The sequence below is a fragment of the Mesocricetus auratus genome, unplaced genomic scaffold (assembly GCF_017639785.1).
Source record: "Mesocricetus auratus isolate SY011 unplaced genomic scaffold, BCM_Maur_2.0 Super-Scaffold_100007, whole genome shotgun sequence".
In the NCBI taxonomy this organism is placed as follows: Eukaryota; Metazoa; Chordata; class Mammalia; order Rodentia; family Cricetidae; genus Mesocricetus; species Mesocricetus auratus.
The window spans coordinates 32,879,512-32,903,895 of record NW_024429191.1 but is presented as its reverse complement, the minus strand read 5'-3'; the positions used below and the strand labels follow the sequence as shown (position 1 = coordinate 32,903,895).

At 42.9% G+C, this 24,384-nt stretch overlaps 1 protein-coding gene across 6 annotated transcripts in view; it reads right to left on the bottom strand.

Annotated features, from left to right (window-relative positions):
- Positions 1–8,555: 8,555 nt before the first annotated feature.
- Positions 8,556–24,384, bottom strand: part of Kif3a (kinesin family member 3A) — a 37,600-nt gene continuing 21,771 nt past the window's right edge. For 2 of the 6 annotated variants that reach the window (XM_005067770.4, XM_040748633.1), the window contains exons 10-19: positions 23,705–23,776; positions 21,750–21,758; positions 18,875–19,031; positions 18,308–18,488; positions 18,005–18,115; positions 17,280–17,405; positions 15,135–15,188; positions 14,776–14,844; positions 14,137–14,261; positions 8,556–11,856 (exon numbers count right to left, since the gene is read on the bottom strand). In XM_005067770.4, coding sequence (XP_005067827.1) covers positions 11,808–11,856; positions 14,137–14,261; positions 14,776–14,844; positions 15,135–15,188; positions 17,280–17,405; positions 18,005–18,115; positions 18,308–18,488; positions 18,875–19,031; positions 21,750–21,758; positions 23,705–23,776 — 953 coding nt within the window. In that variant the 3' untranslated portion in view covers positions 8,556–11,807. Of the gene's footprint in view, positions 11,857–12,879; positions 12,934–14,136; positions 14,262–14,775; positions 14,845–15,134; positions 15,189–17,279; positions 17,406–18,004; positions 18,116–18,307; positions 18,489–18,874; positions 19,032–21,749; positions 21,759–23,704; positions 23,777–24,384 lie in introns of those variants that run through there. The other 4 variants (XM_040748635.1, XM_040748634.1, XM_040748636.1 and 1 more) reach the window with 4 other exon arrangements.

Here is a 24,384-nt window from a genome sequence, read left to right as displayed (position 1 = left end):
CTTATGACTTTTTAATGATTTATTTTTTAATATTTATATATTTATAATTCATAAAATAAAGTATTTGTGTAATCTAACAGCAATGACCATTAATGACACTTCATTTGGCAACGAGGTCATAGTTTATACTGTCACAGAAACCAGCTTTATTTCCAGTGGCCACAGGTGGGGTAAAGACATGACAGAAAGCTGGCTTCCTTCTCAAGGAGTCGCACTTCTCATCAAGGACAGAACGCACAAGATTACTAAAGGACAGAAGGGGGGCTAGAGAGATGGCTTGGTGACTAAGAGTACTTGTTGCTCTTCCAAAGGACACAGGTTTGATCTCCAGCACCCACATGGCAGCTTAAAACAGTAACTCTAGCTCCAGGGGATCTGATGCTCTCTTCTGGCCTCCTGTGGACACATGCATATGGCACATAGGCAACATGCATGTAGGCAAAACACCCATGCACATACATACAAACAAAATAAGTATAGAAGACACCCATGCACATACAAACAAAATAAGTACAGAAGAGCCCAGGAGATGAATCAGTAGGTAGGAGAGAACTGGCTCAATGGGGCTATCCTCGACCTCTCCACCCCCACCGTGCGCATATACCTACAAACCAGTTTGAGGCAGGCCAACGTGGACCCCCAGAACCCACATAAAAGACAGCCAGTTCTACAAAGTTGCCCTCTGACCTCTACATGTGCATCATATGTACATGCAATCATAGTATATTAAAGAAAAAACAGACATTTTTAAGTGTTTAAAACTGTTAACAGAACTATGCAAACTTTACAAAAGATTTCACAGGGAAGCCAGGTTATGGGGTGTTGCCTTAGATCCACAGGAGACTGTGGCGGTGTAGGGGAGAAAGGCCTCCTTGGGCTCATATGTTTGAATATTTGGTTACCAGTTGGTAGAACTATTTGGGAAGGGTTAGGAGCGGTGGCCGTGTTGGAGGAGGTGTGTCACTGGGGACAGGCTGTGAGGTTTCAAAAAGCCCAGGCCATTCCCAGTTTGTCTCTCTGCTTCTTGTTTGTGGATCAAGACATGAGCTCACAGCTGTCCCTGCCACCATGCCTCTGCTCAGCCATCGTGGGTTCCAACCCCCAGAGACTTCACTTTTCTGAGTTGCGCTGGTCATTGTGTCTTATCACAGCAAGAGCAGGAGCTAAGACAGTAAGTGACTGACTGAGACAGGACAGGGGGCCTAGGAGCAGGAGGAACTGGTTAGGCGTGGTGGCGCACACCTTTAAGTCCAGCACTCTGAGGCACAGGCAGGTGGATCTGTGTGAGACCAGCCTGGCCTATATAGTGAGTTGCAGGCCAGTCAGAGCTACAAAGTGAAACCCTGTTTTGAGAAAAAAAGTTACTGGGCAGGGGAGATTGCTCAGTGGCTAGAGCACTTGCTGCTCCCAATAAAGGGACCAGGTTGGTTCCTGGCACCCCCATGGTGGACCACAACTGTCTGTAACTCTAGGGGATTTGACACCTCTGGCCTCTGAGGGCACTAACCTCGTCAGCACACATTCACATGCAGACACACACATTTACAGATAATTTCAAAGAATAAAAGTAAATTTTAAAAAATGTGTTATGCCCAACCTGGGTAAATGAGATTTTGCTTCAGCTCTGTACCCTCCAAAAAAAAAAAAAGAAGTAAATCTTAATTTTTCAATAAGGAAATCGATATGTGATATCTAAAGCTGATAACTATGAAAACTGTGTAGTCATGAGGCCGGAGAGACGACTCATTGGGTAAGAGCACTGGCTCCATTTCCAAAGGGCCTGAGTTCAAGTCCCAGCACCACGTGGTGGCTCACAACTGTCCGAAACCCAGCTCTGGGGCACCTGACACCCTTTTATGACCTCTGTGGCCACTTCATGCAGAACGCAGGCATGCATGCAAGCAATACATGCACACACATAAAGTAAAAGTGAATAAATCTCAAAAAAGCTTAGAGAGTAGGCTTGAGTTACTGATGGCTGTGGCTGGGGGCAGGACACAGGGTAAACTGCTTTGTTTTCAAACTTATTTTAAAGTTTCTTTCTAAAAAATGAAGAATGTATGATGACAGCCACTGGAAGAATACAAAACAAAGGGAAGGGGCTGGAGAGATGGCTCATTGGTCAAGAGCACTGATTGCTCTTCCAGAGGACCCAGGTTCAATTCCTAGTAACCACATGGCAGCTTACCGCTGTCTGTAACTCCTGTTCCAGTGGATCTGATTCCCTCATGCAAACATGCAAGCCAAACCCCAATACACAGAAAAAAGAGGGGAGGAATGGGATGGTGCTTAGGCTAAGGAGGAATGAAGCAAAGCTGGAGGCATCTATTGGTTAGCAGTCAGTCCATTTTAAGTACGTGTGTGTGTGTGTGTGTGCGCGCGCGCGCGCACGCGCGCACGCGTGCTTGAATGTGTCTGTGGGCTCGCGTGTGCGCGCTCTAACCTCTGTCCATGTGCATAAGAGATAAATTCTTGTTTTGTTTTGGTGACCCAGGTTTGATTCCTAGCACCCATGTGGCATCGTACAACCATCTGAAATTTCAGTTTTAAGGGATACACAGGCACTGCACCTACATTGTGCATAGGCATACATAAAGGCAAAACATGCATGAAATTAGAGTGATAATATATATATCTTATATAAAATATATATATATATATACTTTTTAATTTCAAGACAGGCTTTCCCTGGCTGCCCTGGAACTCACTCTGTAGACCAGGCTGACCTTGAACTCACAGAGATCCACCTGCCTCTGCCTCCCGAGTGCTGGGATCAAAGATGTGTGCTACCACCACCCAGCAAAACATATTTTTTAAAGGGCAAGAGTTATATCTTAATAGCACTGTTATTTAAAAGGGGTGGAAGAGAGAGAGGAAAATTGCCACTCAGAAGGTGCTCTGTGAAGGAGGATGAATCTAGTAACAGTGACTTGGCACTCTTCTGACCCTCAATCACACGCATGTGACGAAAATTAACACCAATACTAAAATCACACCAAAAATACATGCCAACTTTTTAACCCCTTCAAAACAAATCAAAATCTTAAAATCTCACCCTGACCACAGTCAGTTTCACCCTGCCCACATAAAATACCAGTGTGCCAAGGGCAATAAAGGCTTCTAAGGCCACTTGGGGAAGATACACAGTGAAAAATTTAATTTCCTCTCTCCTTTGATTGAAGCTCATTTGCATAGGCTGGCTAATGTGAGCTGTGTCTGCCACAGGATATGAGCTGTGGGTTTGCACTTGGTATATGAGGCCAGGATGACAAAGGAAAGTCTGTCAAAAAGAAAGACCTACAACAGACCACAGCACACATACACAGGCCGTGGGTCAGTTGGTCACAAGAAGCTCGGGTGGTCAGAACACACTAATATTCTTGTTTGCATTCAGACAGGGGGTCCTGGACTCTGGATTTAAACATCCAACCACCAACCTGTGATTGGACCAAGAGAAGAAGAGAATAGAGGTGAAGGATAGACATAAAACACGTGAGTAGAGAAACCAGGATTAAGTGAAAGTCATGAGGCTTGTGACTGGAGCAGTTATGGAGGTCACCTAAGCCACAGCCGGTGCCTGCTCAGTGGATTGCACGTTGTTAATTGACAGCGAAGGTGGAACCATCGGCCCTCTCTTCCATGATTCATTCATATTGTCACTCCTTTGTCCCCAGCCACTGGATAGGTCATCTGTAACTGACATTTGGCAATAGATAATACATACCTAGTGGATAAATGAATAACAAAACCATATAGCTGTGTCTTGTGTGCAACATTTTTGGGGGGTGCGTTAAGAAATGTTGGCCTCTACTAAGAATGCCACACGGATGTGCCAGCCAAATGGCTTAGAAATAAAGAGGCTCATGACCAAGCTCGAAGACCTGAGTTTGGTCCCAGGACCTACATGGTAGGAGAGAACTGACTTCTACAAGCTGTCTTCTAGGAACCACATGGGCTGTTGCATATACAGTATTCCTAAGTGCTCATGCACACACATGTATAATAAGTGTAATTTAAAAAATGATCCAGGGGTTCTTTTTGTTACTGCCCTGCCTGCACCATTGCCTGTGACCTCTGTTTTTCTTGTGTCCCTGCACCTGTCCTCTCAGTTGGCACCCCACGGTATCAAGATCCTCGGAGACAAAACGCAGCACCAGCTTCCTCGTGGGAGAGCCACAGCGTGACCCATCAACACACAGGCCAGGGCTCAGCTCTGTCAGCCTCCACCCAGGGCAAGGCAGGGGGCCCATGTCTTCTTAACTCCTAGGATTAATTTATCCAACACGAGGTAGGGTTCTACTCTTGGGCACTGTAGTCCCTTAAGTAGCTGTTGTGGCTGACATCTCTTGAACTGGCTTCTCTTTAAAAACAAAAAACAAACAAACAAACAAACAAAAAAGGCAAAACAGTTTTAAAAAGATTCCCCCCTCCGGTTGGAGAGATGGATCAGTGGTTAAGGAGACTGACTGCTCTTGCAGAGGACCCGGATTCAATTCCCAGCATCCATGTGACAGCTATCAACTGTCTATAACTCCAAGATCTGACACACTCACACAGACATACATGCAAATAAATAATTTATAAAAAGATTCCTCCTTCTGCTGTACTAGGGCCTTGTACACAGTAGGGAAGCATTTTACTGCGAGCATCCCCAGCCTCTTGATCTCCATCCCTGAGACTCTGACATTCTCAGCTCGGCACTCCAGACTGGCTTTGTATGTGTGTGCACAAGCATGTGTGTCCATGGGACTCTACATGACAATGTGAGGGCCAGGTAATGTCACGTGTCTTTCTCAATCACTGTCTTACTTTTTATGAATGTTAGATTATGTGTGTATGCGCATGTGAGTGTTTATGAGTGTGTTTGTGTGCATGAGTGTGAGTACGCATGTGCATATGAGTGCAGTCAGTTCTCTCTCCCTCCTTTGGTGGGTATCAGACATTGAACTCGGGTTGGTGGGTTTGTGAAGCAAGTCCCTTTACTCTGAGCCATCTCTCCGACTCTCCATCTTGCTTTTGAGCCAGGATCTTACTTGATCTGGAGCTCACCATATCAAACAGACTGGCCAGTGAGTGCCCTGGACTCGCCTGCCTCCACCTACTCTGGGCAGTTTGGGCTGCCATACCCGGGCTTCTAAGCGGTGCCGGTGCGCCTCAGTAATAATCGGAGCATGAGGAGGCCTCAACCATACTCAAACTCGAAAAATTATAGCCTACTCCTCTATCGCCCACATAGGATGAATGGTCTCAATTCTACCCTACAATCCATCCTTTACTAAGATTAATCTAAGCTCAGGTCCACACGCCTACTCAGTAAGTGTCCTTACCCACTGAGCCATCTCCCCAATCCCAAGATACACTTAAAAGAGGCACCAGGATACTCGTACACTGCTGGTGGAAAAGCGTGCTGGGGCAGCTACTGCGGAAACCGATGCGGTGGTTCCCAAAAAGACTGAACACAGACCTGCCGTACGATTCAGTTACCGGAAGGGTTGTAAGTGAGCACGCCACAGAGAAGCTCGCACACTCACAATCATTGTACCACTGCACAGTCACAAAGATACGGAACCAAGAGTCTATCAACAGATAAAGAGATAACAGATACGTTGTTTGTAGCCCGGTGGGGGTGTGGGAGAGTGGAGGGATGAGGGAGTGGGGGAGGTGGGGGTCCTGGTGGCGGTGCTGCATGCACTCAGGAGGCAGAGGCAGGTGGATCTCTGAGTTCGAGGCCAGCCTGGTCTACATAGCTACACACAGAGAAACCCTGTCTTGAAAAACAAGGCAAAATAAAAATGTCATTCATATACACAGCGGAATTGTGCCTAGGCATAGAGGAAAAAATCACGATGCTCACAGAAAGCAGATGTAGCTGGAGATTATGTTAAACAAAATAAAGCCAGACTGAGAAAGAATTTTTTCCATTTTCTGCAGAATCTGGATTGAAATCTGTGTGTAATCAGAGTGTGTGCACACGGATAAAGTGAAAGGGAATTAGGGAGGAGGAAGGGATCTTCACGGGTGGAGTGGGTGAAATACCACGTGATCTGTGAGAAGCAGAAGCCAGGACTATTTGGAGGATGGGGAGGGGGCGGCGGGCACTATATAACAATTATGCTGGTGTTTCTGTGTGAGGGCGCCACAATGACACCGAGGCCGTTTGTATACTAACTTAAAGAGTTAGCAACAGAAAGCAGGCTGTCTGGCCAGTGGGGGGCAAAACTCCAGGTGGCCATCAGAAGGGAGGCCAGTGTAGCATTTCTGCAGCGTCTCTGGTACTTTTAGGTCGGGTTAGGCAATATCCTCTTTGTTAAGATTGGTATCGGACTCTGAGAAAATTTTATTCGGTTGTAAAGTCCCAGTTAAATTCTTAGCTACAATTGGAGAAACGCAGCCTTTGATTACAACTCAAATTTCCCCAGCCCTCCGAGAGACGAGGGGGGGGGAGCAGGTGTGGGAGAGCATCCGATCTGTCCCATGCTTCAGAGCCATAACCGAGTTTGGGTAACACAACCCGATGTTCTGATAACACTGATAAAAGTAACCTGAAGGTTGGGTCGCAGGAAGCCCAAGATAAATGCTGAGAGGAAACAGGTTGTTTTTGAAGTAGCCTCTTCACCAACATTTTCCCACACAAGGGCTCAGCTTCCGAAGGAAGACGGAGTACCTGATTTGCTTTGCAAATGAACCGGCTTTAAGGAGCAATTCTGCTAATCCACTAACAAATATGGCTGGAGGCTCCGCCCCTCAACCTGAAGGTCAGGTCCGGGCTTCAGAGCCCTTGGACTGTTCCCACTGGACTTGGGCTGTCAGTGACCATCATTCATTTAGGTACTGCCTAGTTTTACAAATGAATTGAACGATTCACTGGAAAAGATGAGCGCAGGAAACAGTAATGGCTAGCCTGTGATGTCAGCACTCAGGGGGCGGAGTCAAAATGATCAGAAACTGAAGGTCATCCTTGGCTACAAACACAGTTGGAGGCCAGTCTGGGCTAAGTAAGACAGTCTCATAAAACAAACAAACAAACAAAAGGCACGCAGAGAAGGGAGGGTACACTATAGAGATGACTCAGAGGTTAAGAGCACATACTACTTTTCCAGAGGACTGGAATTTAGTTCCCAGAACCTATGCTGTGTGGTTCATGACTGATTGTAACCCCATCTTAAGGGGACCCAACGCCCCCTTCTGGCTTCCACTGGCAATTGCACTCGTGCAAATACCTCTCGCGACTCCCACCAAACAATATAAATAAAAATAAAATCTTAAAAGCAGGGAAGGGTTGGAGGAGATGGCTCAGCAAGTAAAGTGATAAGTTTGACCCAGCACCCATATAAAAAGAGGAGCTTAGCAGTATCTGGCTAGGGGAGGCAGAGAACCGAGCATACCTAGTACTCACTTGTATGCCAGCCCTAAAGCAGTAAGAACCCTGTACCTGCACACACATGAACACCCAGCCAAAACCAATGCTATTAGTCTCAAAGAAGAAAGGGTATAGGAAATGGTGACCCAGAGTCAACCATCAAGAGGTAAGGAGGCCATTAGATCATGTAGTTCAATCCAAGACATCTGTGGGGGCGGGGGCAGCTCAGCGGTTAAGAGCACTGGCTGCTCTTGCAGGACTGGAATCCAGGACCCACATGGTAGCTCTCAACTGTCCATAACTCCAGTTCTGAGGGATGTGAAGTCTTCTCCTGGCCACTGCAGGCACGAGGCACACGCACAGTGCATATGCATACATAGATGCAGACAAAACATGCAGACTCATAAAATAACTGTCTTTAAAAGGAAGAGGAAACCGTGAAAACATCCATTTCTAGAGGCCATCCACCTTTAGAGAAGGCTTCTTTGGGGCTTGTGACCCTCCTGAGTATCTAGCCACCCCCCAACCAGTTGTATTTCTGTCTAATTGCATATGGGGGAGTGGACACCTGCAGAATCTAAGTGGGGAAGGATGAGGGGAGACAGCCCCATCTACAGAGACATGGAGAAGCCATCATCTCAGCCGGGGATGATGCTCCCTGCATTTTCCTTCCAAGGATTGTCAACGGTCATCAAACTTAGCTGGACTCCCAAAGATGGCCATAATCTGGCTCAGAGGACAGTGCATATAGCATCTCCACAGGAGGAGGTCTATAAAAGCTAGCAGTTGGAAAGGAAGCAAACCCAGCTTTAAAAAATAAGTCCTTTGCATGAGAACAGAGGGAAGTGTTTTGGGTAGAGGAAGGGACCAAGGCAAGCAAGGGGGATGAACAGGAACACAGTCTAGTGAAATGGATGTCTGAAAATGACACAACGAAGCTCAGTCACTTTGTATGCTAACGTGAAAAAAAAGTCCTTTAAACTAGTCATTAAATCAAAATGTCTCAAAGCCCACTTTGAATTTCTTTAGCCTACCTACTCTACCACACATGGTACTCATAACTGTAACTCCAGATCCAGGGACCCAACACTCTCTGGTCAACACAGGCACATGGCACACATATGGCAAATACATGGTGCACACATGTGTAGGAAGACAACAAAATAAAAATAAATAAAAATGTCTTAAAAGACAGTTGGCATTGGGGAGGAATTTTATTTCTCATCTTACCATGCAGCATGTACACACAACATTGATATATACAGCTTGAACAAATACAATTTATACATAAATACAATCCAAGTGTGGCTTCTGATTAACATAGCAAACTTACTATACAGTTTGTATCCTGGTCAGTAACAGCATTACAGTAATGCTACTCAGGTTTGCACTGATTCTAATTAGTCAAAACTGCAGGGTCAGTTCAAAGGCACTAGGAAGAACTATGTTTTCTAGTAGTAAAAAAAATTATATATATGTTAAGAAACGAGGGGGGGCACCTGGGTATAGTGGTCCATAAGTGTAATCCCAGTAATCATGAGGTGGAGGTAGAGGAGGCTCAGGAGTTTAAAGCCAACCTGAGCTACATACAGGGTTTGTGGCCATCCTAGGCTACATGGAATTGTATTTCAAAACGGAAAGGGGGAGGGGAGAAACTGGGCAGACACAGGTGTTTGTAAATGTAAACTCTGCCCTTTCTTTAATTCACAGCTCTATTGGAAAGAGGGTGTTCCTTGCATTATGACTTAAAAGGGGGCGGGGGAGAATGGGACACATTCTAAACCTAAAATGATAACAGAAACACTAAAACTTTAAAAACATGTTGCAGATGAAGCAACACTTTCCTCTCCAAAACAACCTTGATGTTCTGGTTGTCAGAAACATAAAGTAGAAAATCACCCTTTCCAGAATACACACGAGACAGCTCCGCTGTCAGGCAAACACTACTGCACAGCCTTCCCCTCGCTAAGCCTGAACATCACAAGGGCGGACAGAGTGAAGACAGCCTGGCTGTCAGAGCATGTAAGTGCAGAGCCAGCATAACTTCCTACTAGGGTTCCTTTCAAATAAATAAATACTACTTTTTAAATGAGGAAAAGGATATTCATCATTTATAGATCTGTCCCACTCATTTAAAATCTGTACATTTATTTTAAACATTAATTGAGTTTGTTCTTCATCTCTATCCATCCATGAAATTAACACTGAAAATGCAACTATTCCGTTTGTGGACAAAGCCACAGTGAATGAGAGGCAGCTCCAGCACTGCTGTGACAGGGTGCCTGTCCCACCATCTTTAAACGGACCTCCCACCTGCCAAGACTCTAACTTGGTTTTCAAGAAATGAACAATATCCACCTTATTAGAGTTTTAACACAAATGCTTTAATGAACACACTGCTTGGCGTGATGACACCACTTGCAACCTCAGCACACGGAAGCTGAGGCAGAAGGGTTGAGTCCCAGGCCAGCCTGGGCTAACAGAGAGAGATCCTGTCTCAAAACAAGCAAGCAAGCAAACAAAATTACTAAAGTCAGGATGCTTAGAGAATTTTCTCAGTATGTTCAGTTTTTATGCCATTATTTTGTTGCTGTTATAGGCTTTAACAAACTAGATTCAATGTCTCTAATGTTTTTAGTTTCATTCACAGCAGATATTCCTTCTAGGCCAACTGTTAAATAATAGGAGTGAAGGCATATAGACTGTTTTTCCTTACTAGTAAAACTAAGATTTTGTAATTACTAACAGTTAAATTTACACGAGGGAGAAATTTGACATCACCAAGACACTTGACTCATATGAGCTTTACAAGACACTTGGCTCACATGAGCGGGTGTCACGGCACCCAGGCCACATTCACTACCTTGAGGACACTGCCACAGTGGCCATGGTCATATCAGTACATGCTGCACATGTGGGACACCCAGCGCTCCTTCTGGAAGGCTCCACAAATGTATGGCCACATTTTCCATCACCTCACCAGGCTCTCCCTCTACTCAGTCATCCAGTCTACACAGAGCTCTGTAGTTATAAGTCAGTATATACCCAAATTTGTTGAAATCACAGTAACCTAACTAATCCTAACCTGGGAAGTCTCAAAATCTTTGCAATCAAGAGCCTGGAGTTGACTGTGTAATTTCACTTAGAAAGAGGCACATAAACTTCAAAAAAAAACATTCATCATAAAAAATTTATTCGCACGCCTTTAATCCCAGCACTCGGGAGGCAGAGACAGGCGGATCTCTGTGAGTTCGAGGCCAGCCTGGTCTACAGAGCGAGTTCCAGGACAGCCTCCAAAACAATACAGAGAAACCCTGTCTCAAAAAACCAAAAAAAAAAATAAAAAATAAAAAATTTATTAAACTTATTTTACTATATATTGAATATGACTTTTTTGGAGAGGAATATAGCCTAACTGGATTAGTCAATAGAAGAAATTCAGAGAGCAGTGTTATTTATATATAATTAAAAGATATTTTTCTGACTTAGCTTCATTTTCTGAAAATGAGTGGTTTCAATTTGTATAGTCATTTCCATCAAAACTTAAAATTCAGACAATGGAGTGTCTGTAAGCCATATGTCCAAAGGAATTTTTTTTTAATGCGTGTGTGGCTGGGAGGTGAGTTTGAGGCCAGCCTGGTCTACAGAGTGAGTTCCATGACAGCCAGAGCTGTAACACAGAGAAATCCTGTCTCAAAAAAAAAAAAAAAAAAAAAAAAACCAGAAACAAAATATGTGTGGCAGCAAAGGTAAGTGGCCAGTGTGGCTTTGGTGGGGAAGTCAAACCAGCAGCAACGACAAAGGCTGAAGGTGCATCAGGGGACAGAACCTGGTGGAGGGTGCCAGAAGACGCACATGCTCAAACTGTACCTTAAGATGTAAACCTGCAAAGTAGTCAAATTATGCAATTTTCTAAAGGAAATCCATAAAAGCAGTCATCTCATACCTAAATGCAATGAACATTAGTATAAAGTCGGAATGCATTTGGGCAGGCCTGTCAGGTGTTAGGACAAGTTACTGCTTAGATGAGCCACCCAGGTATTGACAGAGGACACAGGACAAGGCCATCTGCTATGCGCTGTGTGCAAACAAGACGGATTTACCTCTACTCTGAGACTCTGCTTATCTAGATACACAATAGTTGAGTACACAGCCAAGAGATGCACATTCACATACAACCTCAACGCGCTATAGGAATGGTGCCCTTACTCTCACAGAGCACTGCGGCACGGTGTGACATACCCACAGTCACCAGCTATGCACACTTACATGTTACAGAAACTTAAGAGTCTAAAAGTTATTAGGAAAATTGCTACTTCCAGTCTTACTCCATAATTTACAGCTTCCATTATGTGAATTACATAGGTGTCCTCAGTGTCTTAATTAAGGATTTCTGTCCAGGCATGAGAATATCACTCTTTTTATTGTAACCTTAATTCCGTAACATTTACTGAAGTAAAGAATCAATTACGGTCTCAGGCTTTGCAGAACGCTTTCTGTTAAGAGAGAAAAAAATCCAAGATGAGTGCTTTTCCCTAAGAGACAGTCAGTTTGAGTGTTTTAGAGTAGGTACGGTGATCAAAAGCAAACACAAGAACATAGTGCCACACACAGTACAGTGTTCCAGTGTGAGGAGCTGAGCACAGGGTCAGACAAGGTGCAGACAGCTGCCAGCTGAGCTTGTCAGGGATGCCCCTTGGTCGTTCCCTCTGTGAGGCTAACAGTACAGAAAGCCTCAGAGAAGCAGGACACTGTCCGCGCCTGCAGGAGTGCTCTCACGGGCCTCTCACGGAGCAACGCATGGGACACTCACAACAGAGCACAGACATGTCTTACTGCACAGAATTGCTTATTTCCTAGGAAAACTGCAGTTTTTGATTCTGTTATAGAATCTGGATCACAAGTTGGCCCACAAGTATTTTCTTTAACTTAAAATAAACAAAAAGCATATTTTTACAGTGGTGCATTATAGAAACTATATCAAAATAGCTTATCAATTATTTGTTTCAAGGACTATACATTTTTAAAATGTAGCTGAACTTGAGGCCTAATGTAAAGAATCTGGGTTCTCTTTATAAAGCAGTAATACGGCCTCTGTTCTACACTAACAAGGGACAGAAGCAGTCTCCAGCTTGCTGTACTGCCCTCCACTGCCTGTCTTTGTGAGGCTGAATGTCTCTACCATTGCCACATATTAGTGCATCTTCCTAGTGACCGCAGAGCTCAGAGGAGGGCATCTACTAACCTTGTAACAGGGAGGGGCAGCTCGGGAGCTGTGTTTTACAACAGCACTTAAGAGCATGTGTTGCTCTTCCAGAGGACCTAAGTACACACCCCAATACCCACATTGGTAGCTTATAACCAACTATTCCAGGAAATCTGACACCAGTGCAATATATAAATAAGCAAGCAAAAACACATACAGATAAAATAAATACTTTTATATTTTTTGTTTTGTTTTGTTTTTTGAGACAGGGTTTCTCTGCATTGCTTTGGAGGTTGTCCTGAACTCGCTCTGTAGACCAGGCTGGCCTTGAACTCACAGAGATCCTCCTGCCTCTGCCTCCCGAGTGCTGGGATTAAAGGTGTGAGCCATCAACACCTGGCAAATACTTACATATTCTTAAAGATTCCATGTGAAGATTCAGTTAGCATACGAAAATCTTTAAATCCTTCATCTAAATGCTAAAAAATGCAAAAATCTTATACATTTTAACATGTAGCTGATTCTTTCTAGCCCTACTTTAATGATTCCAACATTTTTAGTGTTACATTATATCTAAAAGTCTATGTAACACAATATAACACCCATTCACTTCACCTTACAGGTAAAGCAAAAGTCTTGCAACTGGTTCAAATTAGCTCAATGGAGGAGCATGAGCAGCATTAGTGCCAGCCCAGGCTTCCCACTGAGCTTATCTGATCAAGCACAGAGAGTACACATTGTCAAAACTGGCACTAGAGAGTCAAACAAGCTTCTCTTAACTTGAGATCTATGAAATCAATGTCCTGGGGCAAACTGGCCAGGTGAATACAGTATTTTGGGAGTCAAATGAGGCAAATTAATTAGCATCTTTTTGGGGGGAGCGGTTTCGAGACAGGGTTTCTCCGTGGTTTTGGAGGTTGTCATGGAACTTGCTCTTGTAGGCCAGGCTGGTCTTGAACTCACAGAGATCCTCCTGCCTCTGCCTCCAAGGCACATGTCACCACCGCCCGGGTAATTAGCATCTCAATAGAATTCGTGTAAAAATTAAGACCCCAAACAAGACAGTAGGTGGTGGGGGTGGGTAAACACTAGGAAAGAACAGTGGTTTCTCCTGTGGGCGGAGTCTGAAAGAATGCAGTTCTTTTTCTGCTTTGTTTGGAGAAAGGGTCTCATTATGTAGTCCTGGCTGTCTTGAAATTTGTAACACAGACCAGCCCTGCCTGTAACTCAGAGATTTGAGAAATCTGACAGGCTGCCTCTGCCTCTCAAGTCCTGGGATAAAGGGGTGTGCCACTCCAACTGTCCTAGAATGAAATCCAACTTCCCCCACTCAGAGACAGGGTCTCTCTGAGTGACAGCTCTGGCTGTCCTATAACTTGCTCTGTAGAACAGGCTGGCCTGGAACTCACAGAGTGTAATTCTTTATCCCTATTTTCCTTATCAAATACTAACTGAATAGAGAATATAATTTCAAACCACATGTCATGTTAACTAAACTTTGACTTCCTTTAGATGTATCTAAATATAGTATCACAACACTGTCACTTTAGGGACCTAGGGATGACCTCACCGTCTCCCAGTCTTTGGCCTTGCTTTCCCCTTGGAGGTCCGTGGCCTTTCTAACTTCATCAGAGACTGACGCAGACTCTCTTCTGTATAGGCGAGGTACACGTGGGAAAGGTCTACTTCAAAAGGCTACAACAAAACACACACACACACACACACACACACAAAGTTAAATCAGATTTGGGGAAGATTTAAAACACAGACTGACACTGGGCAAAAGAATCACTGAAAACAAAACCAAATAACCTTTTAAAGATGTCTTCTCCCCTACTATGTGAAATGCACTCAAAACTGGAGAAGTAGAGCCCAGACATACCATAAGTTCCCCAGACATAAAGAGAAACTGTCTTCCTTTCTCTAGATCCAGCACACTGGTTGACCCAGGACTGAAGGAAGCCAAGCAGTCTCCTGCCACAGCCCACAGCCCAGAGTGGTGAAGGACAGGGAGTGACAGCAGCCTGTACTTGTGGCAGGAGTGAAAAGAGGACTAAGTGTGTGCCAGAGAGCAGGCCTACCCTAACAGTCCAAACCCAAGAGCCTCTACTCACAAAAGATAATCAGGCTGTCCAGCCCCTACGCTGGGACAATGCACCCACCGACCCCAATTCTGATAAAGACAATCAGGTGTATAAAGTGTTCTTACATCTCTCTCCTTCTTGTCAGGCACTGGGGTCTGTTTCCTCATGTTATTTCCTGTGTAGGCCACACATTTCTCAAAAAAGGAAAAGAGGGAAGAGAAATGTCTCAATTAACACTGGGAATGGGGAAGACACCTGCCATCCATGTGGATCCTAGAGCAGAAATGATCCAAGAGGCCCTCCAGTACCCAGAAGCCCCAGGCCTAACCCATTGCCACAAAAGATCTCCACTCTGCTGTTAATCAGAAAAATATCTTATCTGGTCCACTGAGTTCTGATCTGATCCATCCTGGGCCACCCTCCGCCCACAGCAGCCAGCACCAGCTCCACCTCATAATTTCATGAAGGTAAGAGAAATACTCACCAGCTGCCATTCTCCTATGTCTTCATTCCAGTGTACATAGTTTTCAATCATTTCCTTTAGAAAGAGTCAAAGCTTACTTTGTTAGTTAAAACATTGAAAAATATGAAAAGAACTGTGAATAGAAATGTGACATTCTCCTGCATCTGTCACTACATACTGCTTATAATGATCCCTTTGATTCCCACATGACTTCCTTGAACTAAGCTTCTAAGGGTCCTGCATCTTATCACTATTGTGTGTACTGGGGGAGGACCATGCCATGGTGCTTATGTGAGGGCAGAGAAAAACTTTGTGGAGTCAGTTCTCTTTTTATACCTTCTTGTGGGTTCCAGGGACCAGACTCAGGTCACAAAGTTTACATAATAGTAAAGCCTTTACTTGCTGAACCATTTGACCCATTAGACCTACACTTTCATCAGTGTTAAGTGAAGAAAGTTGTTTCTAAACATCATATACTTCATCAAGCATTTAAAAATATATACTCCTTGGGCTAGAGAGTTGGCTTGGTGATTAAGGCCAATTGTTCTTGCAGAGGACATAGGTTCAGTTCCCAGCACCTACATAGTGGCTCACAACAGAATGTAACTAATTCCAGGGTATACGACACCTCTTCTTGTCACTGGGCACCAGGCATGCACATGGTACACATATATACATACAGGTAAAACATCCACATACATGAAATAAAAACAAATTTAAACACACACACACACATTTCTTAAGAACACATGTGGATACTATTCAACTATATAAAAACAAAAAGCAAAAGTTGGGATCCTGGGAATCAGGAGGACACACAGGCTGGGATACAAGAGACAAAAGGTAGAAGCTGGGAAACCATTCAGCTAGAAACAGGTTACACTCTAGATTTCAGCTCTGATTTTGGGTAATAAATTACAACATGGAACTAGGACATCCCATCCTAGTACCCAGGATTGATTCTGGGAACCTGAGGTCTGAAAGGAAAATTTCAGAAACATTTCTCATAGCTATTTTGAAATTCATAACATTGTTTTTTAAAATCACACATTTAGGTTTATTAGGACTACACCAGTAGGTGGGCTGCAGAGATGGCTCTGGGGTTAAGAGTGCTCACTGCTCTTGTAGACACCTGAGCGTTAACTAACCACCACCCACATCCAGCAGCTCACAACTGGTGATAACAATTGCCACCTGTCTGAAAATGACTAGTGATGTACAACCAAGTGAATACATTTAGTGTTATTGAACTGTATATGAAAAGATGACTAGAATGGGCAACTTCATGTTCTGTTTACACACACACCCACCGTGCACACATCAAGAGGACAGCTGCACATTCTGCTTATTCCTTTTTTATTTAAAAATATTTATGGAAATATTTCATGTATATGAATGTTTTGTCTGCAAGTGTGTCTGTGTACCACATGTCCACCTGATGCCTGTGGAGGACAGAAGAGGGTGTTAGATCCCCCAGGACTGGAATTATAGATGGTTATGAGTTGCCATGTGGGTGCTGGGAATTGAACCTGGGTTCTCTGAAAGAGGAGCCAGTGCTCTTAGTCATTGGGGGGAACTTCGTGTGAGAAAATGCCTTCATAAGATCTAGTTGAAAGGCATTATTTTTCTTCCTTTTTTCCTTTTCTTTCTTTCTTTCTTTCTTTCTTTCTTTTTTTTTTTTTTTTTTTTTTTTTTTTTTTGAGACAGGGTTTCACTTTGTAGCCCTAGCTGTCCTGGAACTCTCCCTGTAGACCAGGATGGCCTCAAACTCACTGTGAATGGTGCCATACTTGTGTTGGTGGTCCTAGAATCTCTAAGAAAACAGCCTGAGCAAGTCAGTAAGCAGCACCCCTTCATGGCCTCTGCATCAGCTCCAGTCTCTATGTTCCTGCCATGTTTGAGTTACTGTCCCAATTTCCTTCCCTGATGAACTTAATGTGGAAATGTAAGTCAAATAAATCCTTTTGTTCCCAAGTTGCTTTGGTCATCATGTTTGAGTACAGCAATAGCAACCCTAATTAAGACACTTTTATATGATGGCATTAGTTCAAGAAAGCTTTATAGAGGAGAGCTGCAATGCAAACATGTAACGTCTTAATTAGTTATACTGGCTTATTCTTTAGCCCTCATCAATGACCTAATGTCTAGAGCAGATTCTCCCCTCACCTGGTAATCTTGAGGTATGAAGTTATCAATAATGAGCATCTGAAGCCGAAGTTCGCGGCTGAGCTGCCGAATGTTCTCCAAGAGGCCTTCAATTTCCCTCTGATGCTCTTGCTGGAGATCAGCCATCTACCAGAGAATCCATGACAGTATATAGCAAACACAATTTTTTCTTGGTTTTTCAAGACACGGTTTCTCTGTGGCTTTAGAGGTTACCCTGGAACTAGCTCTTGTAGACCAGGCTGGTCTCGAACTCACAGAGATCCTCCTGCCTCTGCCCCCCAAGTGCTGGGAATAAAGGTGTGGCCACTACCGCCTGGCAGCAAACACAATTTCAAGCACAAACACAGGCCTATGAGGCCTGGCAAGAACTGCCCCAGCTCTCGGACAGATTGACACCATCACTAATTGGTTTGGATTATTACTTATAGCTGGGAGTAGGGTGTTCTTAAGTAAAATTTAAGATACATAGAAAGAAGTGAGTGTTTCAATGTTTCAAAAGTACAGGCACACAATCAGGGTAGCGGTAGTACACGCCTTTAATTCCAGCACTCGGGAAGCAGAGGCAGGCAGATCTCTGTGAGTTGAAGGCTAGTCTGGTCTACAGAGCAAATTCCACGACAGCTAGGGCTACAGAGAGAAACCCTGTCTTAATAACAAAAACAAAAAACTTGTAAGCACACATCAAGATTCTAATTTGTATTATGGACAATTTCTAAGACACCAACCTCTGACTTTGCAGCCATCAGCATGGTCCAGACTTTCTTTAATTTCTTGGTCTTTCCCTGTGCCTCCTCTTGCAGACTGGTATATTTTTCCTCAATGTCCAAGCGTTCTTGCTATGATAAAAACGGGTTAACTTCAGAATAATTTTCTCTAAGTTACAAATTCAATGTAACAAATGATCTAGATGTTTAGTTACTAATGTCTTCAAAATGGTCCACAATGTGCTTTCCACTTTATTTCTGGTATTTAGTTTCTCACTGGAAGAGGTGGGCATGCTGTACACACCACACTCAACAGGGCATCACCTCTTTTTCCTCCAGTTCTTTCCGAAGCTGCTCAGCTCTCTTCCTCCTCTCCTCCAGCTCCATATTGGACTCCTCAAGAAGTTTCTCTTGCTCCTCAGCTTTGGCCAACAAGTCCACACCACCGACGATGACCTTCTTCTCCAAAGCAGACAGTTTTTCCAACAAAGACTGATGCTCTTGTCTATAGGAAAGGGAGAATGTTCTAAACCTGTCATCTGCTGCTCCAGTCTCACTCCCAGTTGAAGCAGAACTGAAGATGCACACTTAGAAAAATTCAGTCATGTGACATCTCTCCAAATCACACCACTACATGGCATTAACTCATACACAAAAGTGTGATTCACACCGGCCAATATTTTCTCCTACACAGAGATTAAATGATCAGAAATATTCAACTAAACTTTAAAAATACATCACGGACAGGAGACCCTTACCCCAGAACAGCTATGTTAGAGACAAAAATCGAGCTTCTGATTATTTTTTAATTGATTGATTTTCCTGATGCCCATCCCTATGAGGAACACTAGAGACTGCAGCCATGAGCCCACTGAGTCCCACGTCACTCACTGGGCTTTCAGCAGGTCCTTCTCCCGTCTCTCCAGTTCAGCTCTGGCCTTGTTTCTTTCTTCTTCTTCCATGTCAAGTTTTGTCTCCAGTGCTTTTCTCTCCTCGTCGATTTTCGCTTGCATTTCCACCATCTTATCTGGGGAAACTTTCTTTTTACCTATTTGAGTCATTTAATTGCAGCAGTCACTAAAAGAAGTCAATGTTTCAGACCTAAGAATGATCTTAGTATAGCATTGTCCATACCCAGTCATACAACAGCAAATGTTAAACTTCCATTTCTACTTCAAAGTTCCTAGAACTTTTTAATTTGTTAATAAATTCAAACTGTTGTCCAACTGTTAATGATATGTAAGGGGGAAAATGAAAGATGATCAAAACAGATGAGCAGAAAAAGAGGGAAAGAAAGTTAATAGGAAAGCCAAATAAAAAAGCAAAGCTGTGGGTCCCCAAATGGCATACAGAGGCAAAAAAGGAAAATGACTCTTCAGTCACTTCCACACTCATTAAGTAAGTCACTCATTTAAGGCAGCAGGTGTTTACACTGATAAGCTGCCTGGGCAAATCATAAATGAGCCACCAAAGTAACTTACTATGTCAGACTAGACCATCAAAGTCTCTAACTCAGATCAAACATGCTAAGAACCAACTAATAAGGCTGGAATGCAGCTTCCGACTAACTGGAATGTCCAAGCATGTGGAGATATATTATGCAGCCTGCTCACACAAAGTTTACCAATGAACCTCAAAACCATGAAGTGATACGAAAAAAATCAAAAGGAGAAAACAAACGCTAGCTTATTAAAATGGTTCTGAAACTGAACCAATTTGACAGTTCATTTCTGGTTGATGCAGATTCTTAGAAATGCACTCACTCAGAACAACAAGCATTTCATAGAACTGTCAGAACTGAGGTTCTCCAGAGAGTTTGCCATTCTCAATGTCCTTCCCAAGGGACAAGGATAGAGGATTGTAGATTAACGTCTCCACCCCAAGCCCAGCCCCTCCTGCTAATAAGGAAAAAGAACTGAACAACAATCCCAATGGCACTACAGATCTGAGCATGTTCTTGTAGGAACCATGAAAGATAGGATCATGCATAGGCTTTTCAACTCTGGAAACAAAATCTCATTAGGAACTCATGGGTTTAACGGCATCCTTCCTTCTACAGAACCAAAGTCTAAAGCAAAAACTTAGGCACAAAACCAAAGAGGAACTAAGCTGTGATCCAGGCGGCTGGTGTGGTGTGATTCACTGCACTCCGTGTCAGAGGTGGGCCTGGGCCTATTGGCACAGCCACCTACCTTGAACCTTCTGAATTACACTGTAGAAGAATAACTTTCACAAATAAGTTAACTTCTATTCCCAACGAATTACTTGAGAAGATTTTCTATCCATAGTAATAGTTATTAAAAATTTGAGGAGAAAAGTCTAAATTGAAGTTTACAGGAAGTACATGTACAACAAAATATGTAACTTCCACCTCAGGATTACCAATGTTTAGAGAAAAATAGCAAATAAATCAAAACCAAAATAGTGTGTGTAGAAGGCATGGGTCCTAAGGACACAGACTAAATCATTGGATCAATGTATGAATTTTGGACTTGTAGTGTTTTGTTTTGCTAAGAGTTATAAGGAGTTTCAAAAGTCCATCAGGAGGGAGTATTACAAAAAGGGTTTGCACATGAAAGCGTATAAGCACTGTGTCTTGATGAACTGATTGCCTTACCTAGTAACCCTTCAACCACAGGCTTTAGAAAGAAGCATGCATCTCACTGTGCTCAAGAGGGCTTAGTCCAAAAGTCCACACATTCAAGTCCATGTGGCTTTAGCCAGAATCACCGGTACAAGCCACCATATTTTCTTCCCATAACACTTGAAGCTACATATGGCTGTGTAAAAGCCTTGGTGACCAAGAGTAACTTGTACATAGATCTTTAAGGAATGAAGTTTTAGCCTAAGCTCCCCTGATACAAGCTTCAGCCTCCAGTGGGAGTCGAAGCGATCTGTCTCCAGTGCAGTCAATGAGCACTTTGATCCCTCCATGGGTAAGAGACTACATACACTTCTGAAGAGATCTTACAAAGGAGATGGGGTGCAGCTCAGTCCTTGGCCACCCTGAGTTAATTCCCAGAACAATACACACAAACACAGTCTCCTCAACCAAATCAATTTTAAAAAACAAGACAAAATAAAAACCCAATCTCAGAAACTTTTCTAGTTCTCTATGATAAAATTTTGCACAAAAATTTTAAGTAAATAAATCTAAAAAGGCAGCTGGGCAGTGATGGCACATGCCTTTGGCCCCAGTGCTTGGGAGACAGACAGGAGGATCTCTGTGAGTTCAAGGCCAGCCTGGTCAACAAATCGAGTTCCAGGACAGTCAGGGCAGTTACTCAGAGAAACCCTGTCTCAAAATAAAAAACAAACAAAGAAACAAATCTAAAAGGGCATGTTGATACTGTAAAAGGTATTTTGCTTAGTCAAACAGAAGCAGTGAGCCCCTCCGTTCCCTTTCCCCAGGTGAAGGTGACCTTGCAGGGCAGGGAAGGGTGGCATTGCAGCAAGCGACACCTGGATGAGTGTCATCTGCGTCTCAAGCACCCATGGTGTGGGCAACAGGGACTGACTTTTGCCCTTCAAAAGAGGAAAATGTCCGAAAGTCAAATCAATTATAAGTGTATTTTCAAAAACTGGTTTAGTGGATCTTTAAGAATTTAGGGGAAAAGTTTTTTAAAGTAGCTAAAATGGAATTTAAAAAAAAAGACAGATACTTACCTTGTTAAAATTATTAAATTAAAAAAAGTGGAGAACTTAAATAAAAGATCTTGAGAAATGAGTAACTGCACCACGTGGAGTGCAAGCCAATCACACCAACCTGCTTGATCTTGCAAAGAAGCGGTAAGCGAGTCGCAGACAGGAAACATGTGCACAGAGATGAGGAGGGAAGAAAGGAAAACATTATTTCCTTTGTAAAACAGAGAAGATGTGTAACAGCATTCATTTAGCATGAGCAAAGACATGAATCAAATAATCAAAACTGAAATAGAGTCCACAGAAAAAGAAAGCATGTTCCTTAAGAAGACAATCACGAATGCTAGACTCAATCCACTCTGTGGTTCCCCCTTTGAGTGGAACAGCTCAGTGCATATGCTGATGGATTACAGACATGGAATTGGGAACCTACTAAGACTTGGAAGGTATCTAAAATGGCAAAACCAAAACTGAAGTCAATTTTTAAAATTACTAAGTTAAAAGTAACAAAGCTCTCATTGTCCATTTCAAAATTTCCCAATTCAATGTTTCGTCTATATAAAGACCCATTACAGGTGTCCCCCATTTTAAGAAAATCCACCAGGTAGACCTGAAGCAACTAGATAAACGATTACAGAATAGTTTATACTAATGTGATTAACAAAAGGGTTAATGAATTTCAAAGGTAATAAGTTCACAATATTTTATTTTCCAACCTGATTTTTAAGCAGCTTTCTCTAATTACCTAAAATGAAGTGCACCTGTATAGTAGCAAACTTATTACATTCAGCCTATGGATTGACTGTTCTGGGTAATTAAATAATGGCTACAGAAATAAATGACAACTGATGATTCAAGCAAGGGACATCGAACGGCCATTCATATTTTTTAATGGGAGGGGACATACACACAAGTTACACACAGCAACCACATGCTGGGGCAGTCATCTCTCCACCTCCCAAACACATCCATGTTATGACAACGAAAGTTAAATGGTAAGCATGAAAACAGCAATTAAAGCTTCTTGAATTGGAAAAAAAAAGTCTTGAATTGAATAAGGACCAACTCATTTCATAACCTACTTTCATATAACTACTCTCTAAGAATGGTAAGTTTTAGAACAGAAAATTAAATTACAATGCTTCCTCTCAGATATTTTCTCTTGTTTCACAGTTTATAATATGAAACTGTACTCCTCTGGTGTCTGAACAATGCCATATATTTTATAAATTATCCAGTGAGGTCAGATGCTCTGGTAACTTGCTTCAACTGTGTCAACAGACACAGTGTCTTGAGATTCTTGAGATTTTCCCTAGTAGAGCTAGAAGCAATGGTTTCTGCCATTAGTCTGGAAAAGGTAAGCACACAGATAATGCTCTAAGAGACAGCAAGCTGCAAGCTGGTGGAAGCAAGCATCGCTCCCATTTTCTTCTCAAAGTAGAAATAGACAAAATTAAATAATGCTTTTAAACTTACAGTTTACAAAAAAATTAAGACTGCAGAAGTCTAGACAGACTTTATGAACTCTGTGTGACTCTGAATTTCCTTATCCCATTGCAGAAAGAGTCTTAAAATCAACCTGGTAACTTAGCGGTGGGGAAGCATCCAGTTGGAGTCAAGCACACTACTCAGTCTTCTTCCCTGCCTCCGGCTTCACTCATCTCTTTATTTGGAGCATTATGGCTTATTACATTGGGTGCTTCTGCACCAAAAAACATTAATTTGGACTTATAGAGATTCAAAATTTGTTGTTCACATCTCTTACACTGACCAGGATTAAACATGTATAATGAGGCATAAAAAGAACCCTGAGAATTATTCTTTCACACAGCTTACTAGCTCTCTTTACATTATCTCAGCAGCAAAAGCATGATTCTCTCTTCCACTGTCTCAAACATAGGCTCTGGCCTATGTTTCACAGTTAACTGAAGCCATGGCAGGGTAGGGCCACATGCTTTTCTACTGGAAGCCCAACATGGACCAGTCATGACAGGGAGTGGGGCAGCCATCTCCCAAATGAAGCCCATGAGTGATGGAGAAGCCAGAGCTCTGTCAGAGAAGGTGAGGGCCGCCACTCACGAGGCAAGAACTCATCCAGAGGCTTCTCTATGACAGAACATGTGGAGTCTGAGCTACTGCTGCTGCTACTGCCTGTAAGACAAAGAAACGAGCCCACGGAACCAGAGAGAGGGAACAAGAAACGAACAAAAATACAGAGAAAACTTGAGTTCTGCAGGAAGAAGTTAGAGGACAATCAAGCTCTGCATTCAAGAGCAACTCACTCTAGCTTAAAACTAAGTAGTTAGCTGCTTCCTTGTCACAAAGCCATGCAGGGAATTAAAACTGCATTTCTTTACAGATCTGCAGTAATGGCAAACCCCACTACTCATCTACACATGATTATTCAGAGAGTTGAAATGACAAAATGTCACCTGGTGACATGCAAGTCTATTTACACTGCTAAGAAAAAGAAACAGCTTTAAAACATTAAAAAAATCACACTATTCACGTTACAGAAATCAGCTGCCCTTCATTATAGACAAGGTATTGTTTCCAATTCCTCATCCCCTCAAGACATCATATTGCCAGACTTAATGACTTATGTCTAAAGCGTGACAGTATGATTGATAATTGACAAGGCTCAGAGAAAAATGTTAAGCTTCTCAGCACAGGGTAAGACATAGTTAAAATATTGCAACATATTTTTCTATATAAAATTAATTTTTAGTAAGTCTACTACCTGCTTCAAGTTAGAAAAC